The sequence below is a fragment of the Coenobita brevimanus genome, chromosome 32 (assembly GCF_032717465.1).
Source record: "Coenobita brevimanus isolate Jiangsu-jjx chromosome 32, ASM3271746v2, whole genome shotgun sequence".
Taxonomy (NCBI): Eukaryota; Metazoa; Arthropoda; class Malacostraca; order Decapoda; family Coenobitidae; genus Coenobita; species Coenobita brevimanus.
In genome coordinates this window covers 4065558-4075732 of record NC_136985.1, presented here as the reverse complement: position 1 = coordinate 4075732, position 10175 = coordinate 4065558, and the positions used below count along the sequence as shown (strand labels likewise).

General features: G+C 40.5%; 1 protein-coding gene across 1 annotated transcript; it reads left to right on the top strand.

Moving 5' to 3' along the window:
- The first annotated feature begins 2502 nt into the window (after positions 1 to 2502).
- Positions 2503 to 6572, top strand: LOC145395652 (glutamate receptor-like). The gene is made up of 6 exons (XM_080269219.1): positions 2503 to 2770; positions 2974 to 3191; positions 3936 to 4116; positions 5264 to 5363; positions 6023 to 6152; positions 6450 to 6572. The coding sequence occupies exons 1-6, from the start codon at positions 2503 to 2505 to the stop codon at positions 6570 to 6572; spliced, it is 1020 nt and encodes a 339-aa protein (XP_080125345.1).
- The last annotated feature ends 3603 nt before the right edge of the window (positions 6573 to 10175 follow it).

The window sequence follows — 10175 nt, the reverse complement described above, 5'->3', positions numbered from 1 at the left end:
TCCCCCGAAGAGTCAAAATCACTATCCATCATCACCATTGACAATTCCGGTAGTTCACGTTCCACTGCAGAGTCACTTAGTCCTTTCCTGCTTCCCACACGAGTTTTTCTGGGTGTAGAGGTCACGGGGCCCTTTGCAATGGGCGCAGAAGTGGCAGAAATGGCAGGGCACGAGTGCGACATGTTTTGACCACAGCGGAGGACAAGGAACTAAATGCCGTGGCTTATCTGAGAAGGCAAGGGTTGACAGTGACAATGAGGATGACAGCTGCTAACTTACATGCTAATAAATTATTGGTAGAAAATCTCAGCAATACATAAAGAAATAGGTAGTTCCAGGTGAATGTAAATGTCATTTAGACTTCTCCATTCCTTTCCGATATATATTTTTATTACAAAAATAGATTACAAGGCATAATTCAAAGGGGAAATTACCGTGGTAATGTAGCAAATGAATGCATGTGAGGTGTTGTCAGGTGATAATTAGCCAATTCCTGGTGTATACCACTATCACTTACCTTATTTTTTTTTTTGGTATATATTATTTTGTATAAGTATAGGGCATAGGGCTTATTTCAATGGATGAAATCTGTGGAAAAATCCGGGGGAGATTTGCGTAGTGCAGCTCGGCCGGGGAGGTGAGAGGACAGGGTAATGGAGGGGAGGTAGGGAGGGGAGTCAGGAAGGGGGGAAAATCACTAAAATGTCAACAATGGATGGGAGTACAGATGAGTTTTGGAGTGCTGACTAGTGTTGGACATTGGCAGTACTGATAGATGATACAAGCCACCACTTGAAAGCCCGGGATAATTCAATATAACACAGAATCACAAAAGTGACGCCCCGAGGTATGATCCATTCCGCCCGAGCGTCACGAAAGTGACGCCCCGTAATTTCAATATGCAGAGAAATAATAATTTATTACGCTGAAAGACAGGGGATAATATTTTCGCGTCCGGCAGCCCGGTGTCTTTGTCTCCTGTCGTCCCACGTCACTGGGCATGTGACCGTACGTATTGTTTAACAGCCCACCACACCACTGACCCTGACCGGAGACCATCATCACAGCAGTGCTGGCACCCCTTGGCTATACATAAAAAAATACCATTAAGTAAAGGTCGAGGTATCGGTATTGGTAATCGATACCGCCGATACCAGCCAAAAAAGTAATCGATATCGTATCGATATGAAATAGCTGGTATCGCCCACCACTAGAATTTAGCAATACACATGTAAGGTTGTTGCCTCGAGTTTCTGTGTCCTGCCTCTCTTATTTGTCTAAGCTCCAGTCTAGAAAGAGAACCCAGTTACACACTAGGCGTTAAAGGGACGGGAAGCCGACCCAAAACACCTAGCATTACACTGGTGGACAGCAGTGGTTCTTGACCCGGGCATATGATAGAGGTAATCAGGAAATACCAGGAAAATGGCAAGCAAACTGCACGTGCAATTGCCTAAATTCGACCCCGAACAGTATGATGTTCACACATACCTGGCAATTATTAAACCTTTACTAGATATCGGGTTCGAGGATGACACGCAAAAAATCGTGGTCACACTCCCGCTACTGGGCAAAGCAGCAGCTAATATAGCACCCAAGATCGTCCCGGGGCTCACCTGGCAGAATTTCACGAAACTCGTGATTCAGGCCATCACTCTATCACAAGGTAAAGTGGTGGCGCCATTTCAATTGGATAGCCTAACTTTTATGGCAATTTGGATGACACTCTAATCCAGGCCAGATGCCTGGTCACTGCTGGCTACTCAGAGGCAGATGATGAAACCCAGGAGCAACACACCTTTAACTAAAACCATTGAACGAAGCCCATTTTATTCATCGTTGAAAAGCAAGCTTATTCGATTTGAAAAGTTGCATTTGAGGTGAATAAAATATTACCATACTAAGAATTAATTAATAGTAATTAGTTTATCACTTAATGGTTGCACCGTAACTTTTTATAATCTCTAGTCATATAATGATACCCAATTCTTCACACAACAGTTTAAATAATTTATATTTCGATATCCTAAGCCAGTGCATTTCAAACACTTTCTTAGTCAATAGAAAGAGTTTCTGAATATTATTATAGATCATTTCAATGCCTTAATCCACTACAACTTGTATGATAGTGCATTAGGGTTCATATCCTGCCAAAGTGTAAGCCAACGTATTGGTACCCAATTCCTGAGGTCTAATTACTATGTCAATTCAACACTTCTAAATGCAACACTGGCTTGTTTGTTACTGGTCCTCACTAGCCTTAGGACACGAATATAGTGACATTATATTACCATGCTAATGCCTTGTTATATCTAGCAGGATTCTTACACCGTCGTAGATGATGCTGTGGTTAGAAGTTGGAATACAATGAACAAAATCTAATATAGGAGTTTTCTTTGTTACATTTAGAGAACAAATCTTGTGTTTACTCAGTTTACCCACTTGCCATTAGAATCAGTCACAAACAGGACTTATTGTCTTCAATTCTGACAGGAGGTGGACATGGCTGTGGGTCCCTTCGGTGTGACTGCCCAACGAGCTGAGGTGGTGGACTTCACATTCCCTGCCCTCTTTAGTCATGCCAGGACAATCAGTGGTCGAGGCAGTCCAGAGGTGGATCCCTGGGGCTTCTTGATGCCTTTAGCCCCAGAGGTTTGGGTGGCGATCCTTGCAGTGTTGGCTGTCATTATGGTGATTCAGTCTTGCTATTCTGCAGACTTGAGGACTCGGAGTAATGCAGGCATTATTATTCGTGTGCTTTTACAGCAAGGTAAGCTATAGTTAATTCATGGACTAATAAAGAGCGTGCAGTCATACCTCACGGAGAGGGCTGACGACTATCATGTAGCAAAATGTCATATGAACCCCATATTGTTTAGTGCAAAGTGGACAGTTCCAGAGTTGTTTTTAACGTTGTTTGGCAAGGTGATCATCTTCTTTCGGATGTTTTAATTATTTATGTACTTCCTGCAGATATAGCTGAATCTGGTAAGTGGTTGTGGTGTGAGCGTGTGTTGGTGGGTGTGTGGATGCTGGCCACGCTGGTGTTCACGCGGAGCTACGCTGGCAACCTCATGTCCCTCCTGGCCATTAGATTCATTCCCATGCCAATACAGTCACTCAGGGATGTGGTGGACAACCCCGTCACTCTTCTACTACATAGAGCTTCTGTTCATGCTCATGCTTTTCTGGTATATACTTCCAATCCACTTCCATGACTGTAAGTTTAAGCCATTACATTTTGTACCCTGATCTATTATTTTATCCTTCCTACTATGGGTATATATATTTTTTACTAAATACCTCTAAAATACCCGGAAGCTGAAGAAACACACAAATATCATAAAAGACATAAGTAGAATATGGTTTATAGGCAGCACAAGGTACAGAACAATGGTACCCAGCTGATGGGCTGTGATGCCACCATGATGCATACTTATTTTCTTGTTTCACTGTCATTTTGCATGTTCTACCAGCTCCTGTTAACGTGCAAGTGGCACAATGAAAGAGCATTAATATGACATCTCAAATGGTCATATATATATATATATATATATATATATATATATATATATATATATATATATATATATATATATATATATATGAAAATGAAATATACCTCCCTTCGTCACAGTAGTCTCTACTATGACTAAGAGTGTGACTATGAGTGAGTTCAAGTATGGACATTTATTTCATTTTTACAATATGCGAGGTTGTTTTGCATTAATAAACGTTACGGTCAGCAGATATGGACTTTAAAGACTCGTATATTCATATCCGGAACTAGAACTGGTTTGAGACCTCTGTCTGTATCCTAACAGGATATTTCACCTTAACATCATCAATTGTAAAAATTATTTACTCTGCAGTTCTGCTACATTTACGTAAAGGAATACATATTGCTTTATTGTAGGGTATTATCTGATGTGCAGGGTGCTGAACAGGGCATTATGCGTGAAGTGGGTGACCTGCAGAAGAAAGGTCGCCTTGAAATAATTCACGCAGTGGAGTTTGTACCCAAGTTAGACAAAGTTGTAAGGCAGGGCGACCACATCCTCATCACTGAAGCCACCCAGCTTAAGACGATGATGGCCAATGATTTCACTTACACAGGTAATGCAGTGGAAATGGTTCATTATTATTTACTGATGATGGACTATGAATATTGTGTGTGATGGCAGTGCTCCTTTTAGGTACTATATTTTGCCACATTCTCGTCACTAAATCAGGCCTGATTATAATGATGATGACTCATGATTACCAATGTGCCGGTATAAAGTTCACATTAAGTTTATTAATAAGTACTGTGTTGTATGTGACTGCCATTTCCAAAAGGATGTGTTGTAAGACTCTTTTCATTTCCCTTATTCAAGATTTTGTCATTCCTCTTATTCATCCCTGAACCTACCCCTCTATTTCATATTTAAAGCCATAAAATTTAATCAGTAAGATAAGGTACAGTCTTTCACGGGCCCTGCAATAGTTTAAGGGGTAGGTTCCAGTCTCACAATTTTCGTGATTACAAGGCCTGACTTTGAATGTCTGACAGATAACTTTATTGCACAATAATTTCGAGTCCTGTCCATTACTGTAGGAGTGTTGTTGCTGGCACCTAGATAACCATTCCTATGTCAACATGACTAGATATTACTATGCACTAAACAATACTGAGCTTTATTCATATTCCACTCTTCATGCCAGTAAACGGTTGTATTTATCTTATGGTAAGCATTTTCCTGGATTATGGGTTAATGGCAATCCCTTCTGATCGTTTCAACATCGTATGTCTTTCCTGGGCAAAATATCCTCGTCTGGTGGTAACGATATGGTGCAATACACGTGATCATCCGAATGAAGGTGTTAATCCTGCTTCAGTAAATTAATAAGAGTTAATGTGGACTAATCATGGGATATCTATGATACTTTACCAATCTAGTGTGAGGTACAGTTGTGAAACATCATATCGATACAATACTAATGATGCATCATGATAAAGTGACCAGTGTCTTTTGGAGTTTAAAGGAGCAATCTTTCGAGCCTAAAAAACTTATCCCAACATTGTCGAAGAGTTTCATAATTCTTTGGCTATTAAGTGGACCGATATTTTAGTAACTGTGCTAGGTGGATCATATACCCAAAAGTAACTAGCATTTGCGCCTTTCTGTTATGACATTAAGGATAGTCACTGGTACTGTACTTTCATTGCTGACACACAGACATACACTTCAATATTTTCCCTACAATTACTTTCTCTTAACAGGCAGCTGTGACTTCTATTTGTCTCGTGAAGAGTTTCTGCCCATGATGTTGTCTTTAGCTGGCCCAGTGGGCTCCCCGCTGATTCCTGCTTTCAGTCGCAGGTTAGCTGGGTTGCTGTATAAATATTAAGTTATTAGGAACTACTTTTCAGATTGCATACATGCTGGATAAATGCCTACTGTTCCTTCCTGTGAATCAATCCAATGGCCACCCTTTTTTATTTCTCAGATGCAAGTTTGTCGGACTTATATAGTTACTAAAAGGTTATTAGGTAATGGATACTGCAGTTCTATTAATCAAATGGTATGAGGCACTTAGAACTGAAGGGAGACAAGTGTCAATGACATGAGGTTACAGTTTTCCGTGACAATCTAGAACAACATATTCTGCATCTTTTTTTGCCTTCGCCTGTGAGCACCACAAACATCCCAACCGTATAATTAAGACTCTTTCATAGTGTATCTAAGTTCACCCAATGTTTGTTGTTTTTGTCACATGAACTCTCTCTCTCTCTCTCTCTCTCTCTCTCTCTCTCTCTCTCTCTCTCTCTCTCTCTCTCTCTCTCTCTCGTGTGTGTGTGTGTGTGTGTGTGTGTGTGTGTGTGTGTGTGTGTGTGTGTGTGTGTGTGTGTGTGTGTGTGTGTGTCTGTGTGTGTGTGTGTGTGTGTGTGTGTGTGTGTGTGTGTGTGTGTGTGTGTGTGTGTGTAGTCATTTTCATCATAATGCATAATAATATTCATTGTCCAATATATCTCCACCAGGCTGATGCGTGTCAACGAGGCTGGTTTGTTCAATCAGCTGACAAAGATGCACACTCCAAATTACACCTCCTGTCTCAACCCATCAACAAGAGTAGCTCTCAAGACTTCCCTGGGCATTACAAACATTAGGGTAACGATCATGATAACAGTGAAAGCGAGTTACCTAAGCTGTTGTTCACACCCATTCAGCTAGAAATTCTTAAATTTTTAGTACACTCCCTGGAAAATTTTATTCAGCTTAGGGCATTTATTTGTTTATTTAATTGCTGCTTCCCATTACCCCATTTTCTACAAGAAATTAAGTTGAATGAAATCGTCTGTAAGTAAAACGAATAACATTAATAAGACATCCTCAAGAAGAAGCTAAAACAAAACCATATTTCACAAATGAACAATCTGAATTTCATCAGCCTTCTCTTTCCACCAGGGAATGTTGCTTGTGCTGGTGGGAGGAGCATTTGCCAGCTTCATCTCCCTCACCCTGGAACTCCTGACTCATCGTTTCTACGCTGACTCATTTCCAGGACAGAATAGTGCTGGAGCTGCATAGACAGAAGACTAGAACAGTTCAGAGTAGTAGATATGTATAATTATTACTAATTTCCACTGCTGAATATACTTAAAATAACCCAGAATTGAGAAAGATACTAGACCGAGGTGCTATTTTCACATGAGAGTCCCCTTACCGATAGAAGGAAGGATGCATCATCACATTGGACCTTTTTTCATATGTGACTAAACCATCATGATAATCGTATATAGTTGGGTACAGCAATAATTAGATATTACACAGCTAGAAGCCATGGGAAAATCGTAAAATTAAATTTCTTGTATTGAATCAACAATCTTCATATTATAGAGAGGGTACATTTTTAATCTGTGAAAAAAAAAATTACTGCAGTCGGTCTTATACCTGATTATTTCACTGCATCTTGCAATACAGAAATTATGTACCCCATCGTCTTTAATATCTGCTTATGGTTAACATATTCTGATATTTTCCTTTTTTTCATAAAGACTATCTATCTATCACCAGACGCCCTAATCCAGTAAGGAGTGACCACAAACAAATCGCCTCCATGTCGCCTTGTCCCCCACCATTTTACTGCCCTGCTCCCAGCTCACCCCCCCTCTCTCATATATCCTTCCACTTCCTCCGTCCATCTCGTCCTCCCTCTCCCTCTCCCTCCCTCCACCTCACTCACATACACTCCCCTCGTCAGTCTCTCACTCTCCATCCTCTCCATATGCGCAAACCATCTCAATGTGTTTCTCCCAACGCTTCCTATCACATCCACATTCACACCACAATGCTCCTTCACATCTTCATCTGTCAGTCTGTCTCGCCATGTGACTCCACATCCTCGTTTCAAATAACTCATTTCCACTGCTCTCACTCCAACAAGGTCCAAGCTTCACTTCCATACGTTAGACTTGGTATCACAATACTATCACGTAGTAACTTTTTCACTTCCATGCTTACTTCCCTGTTTCTTATCACTGCTTTCAAGAAACAAGCAACCTTTCTTCCTTGTTGTACCCTTTCAAGCAGTTCACCCTCTAAACTTGTAACCTGTAAATAGTCTGTCCTGAATGTGTACGGACACTGATGAGACAAAGCGAGAAGTGCTGTCTCGCCAACCACGCTTAATAGGACAGCCACATATGGCTGGCTGTAACTTTCCCTTCTAAATGCTACTCTGAGAAAACATGGGGTCATATTCCATGGGGCATTGGCGATTTCGTAAGACATTCTTTTGCGGCATATTCTGTACATTATACTAAACTTCCTCTGGTTGTCTGAGGAGCAAATGCTGAACCAAGCTTCATTTTCTGTTAAATGGACTGGAAAGAGGACGTGACAGAAAACAAACTCAACCACCTTGAACCTTAAGTGTCTGAAAGACGTTGCTTGTGATTCACATTTGTGTGCAACTTTATCGCAGAAATCAACATCAATAAACCCTCTGAGTCAGATGATGCAATTTATTATATCTTTCCTTGCTACTCTCAGATTTTGTTTTTAGAGTTACTAGAGGTCTTTCTTACTGGAGGAGTTTATAAAGCAAGTGTCTTAACCTTCAGTACAAAAACCATCTTTAGAGCTTAATAAAATCGTCTGTTTTAACAGCAAGCAAGAACTTGAATGGGTTCTCGATGATCAGTTCGTTAATTCACGTTTGTTACGATATTTTGAATATTTCTTTACAAATTTAAGCATTATCAAATTATACGGGGTGTCAATCAAAGATGGATGACAAGTCTTTGTTGATACCATATATTCCCATATAATGCGCCCTGCATTAGTCTATGTTGCATCAATAGGCCCTAAATCGTGCAGTTCGATGAACAGGAACAAAGGGAGACATAAATAACTCCAAGAGTCTGACTAGGCCGAGTATCAAAACCAGCCTGATCGAATGACTGGTCAAAATAATACTGGTGGCACAACTGCCAGGGTCTCTTGCCGCCAACACCAAGGGACAATAACTAGAACTCAGGTTAAAACAGTGTTTATTATTATTTTCTTACAGAAGATGAACAGAGAAAGGAAAACAAATTACATTTTAAAATAATCCATATACCATATTACAGGCTGTCTCCATTCATAAAATATCAAAGGGGATGGCAATAAAAGGTGTGATGCGTAATGTGCATGTACTGTGGCTTAGACAGTTGGAGGCAGAGGTTTATGAGAGTATGCTGGCCTACTCTATGATAGTGAAAACACTGACAATATTCAGCAAAGGGAGATGGTCACGAATACGTCCTGAGGGCTGATGGAACGGGAGCCACACCTCTCTCAATCACCAGCTATCCATCCATCTCGGATTATCTCCCTGTTCGACTGGTGCTACAGGCCGCTAATAAATAATGCGATGCATTAAAATAAAGACGAAAATCCTTCAAAATAACCTGGCTGTCTTCACAATGTAGCGGGTTTCCCCTACCATACAACGGACACCCTCTTCAAGCACCGAAGAAAGACCATTAGAGTTAGTCACACGTTCAGTGTTCGGAGAGATACTGACGGAGAAAATCCCCAAGGCTGTTGTGCCCGGAAGTGATAATGAGTTGTATCTAGTTTATTTTATCTGACCAAAAGTTCGGTTAAGTGAGAGAGAGTGGCCGAGGCATGGCTGTTTCCATGCGGATGTTATCAGAACATAGATTAATTACCTAGTTGCTAAGTCACTTTTTTTTTCCTACTATAATTCACTAGTAATAAGTCTCTTTATAATATAAAATCTGGAGTCGATGGGAACATGTGCCTTTGTTCACATAATCCAGCATAATGTATGCGTGCGCAAAGTAATGTAAAGCGCGATAATTTTCATTATTTTTTGATGTAAAGGTATAAAGTGAGAGGTGTTGTTGAGTAATTATTGTAACTAGAGAATGTTATTTATTTATTTTTTTTTTGAGTAATCGACTGTAAGGGGAAAGACATCACTCTGAGTCTGTCTCGAGTCTGTAATAATTAAAATCTTAAACTGCGTACGCCGTCATCCCCCCCTTCACTTTGCACCACGCAATTTTGGCGTGTCTCACTCGCTCACCGGCCGTGATGGGTGGCAGGTGGACGGTGCTGTCGTCATCCTCTCCCCACCCCCCTCCAAGGAATTCTGTAAGTAATTTGATATTAATGATATGTCTGATATGTTGAAGCGCGAATAGTGATATCTCACGAGTGATAATAGTGACGAAATTAAGAAACGGACTCGGGTAGAGTCAAGTGTTGTCATTCCTCAGGGAGTGTAACGGTGACGCCATTAGCCTTTGGAGAAGCGAGTCCTGTATTCCCGGTCAACTCCCCTACATTTTTGAGCTGGATAGTGAGGTATTTCTTATATTTTTGTGTACTATACCTTATATTATTATTTAGTAACTGGAATACGAAATGCTACAGAGTTCTGTCTGAGCCTCAGAGAAATGTGTGATTTTTGTAGGCCAAGTATCAGGTGCCCAGAGACTGTGAATTGTTTATTATTGTGTTGAAATGACTTTGCAATTCAGTACTTATTAGGGCTATGTTGTGAGTAAATGTTCACGTAGTTACTTTGTGAGGCACAATGATATTGATGCAGTGATGATTTTCATGGTTAGAGTTACAGTTATTTATGCTTACTGTGTATGTTACAGTATTTTTTTT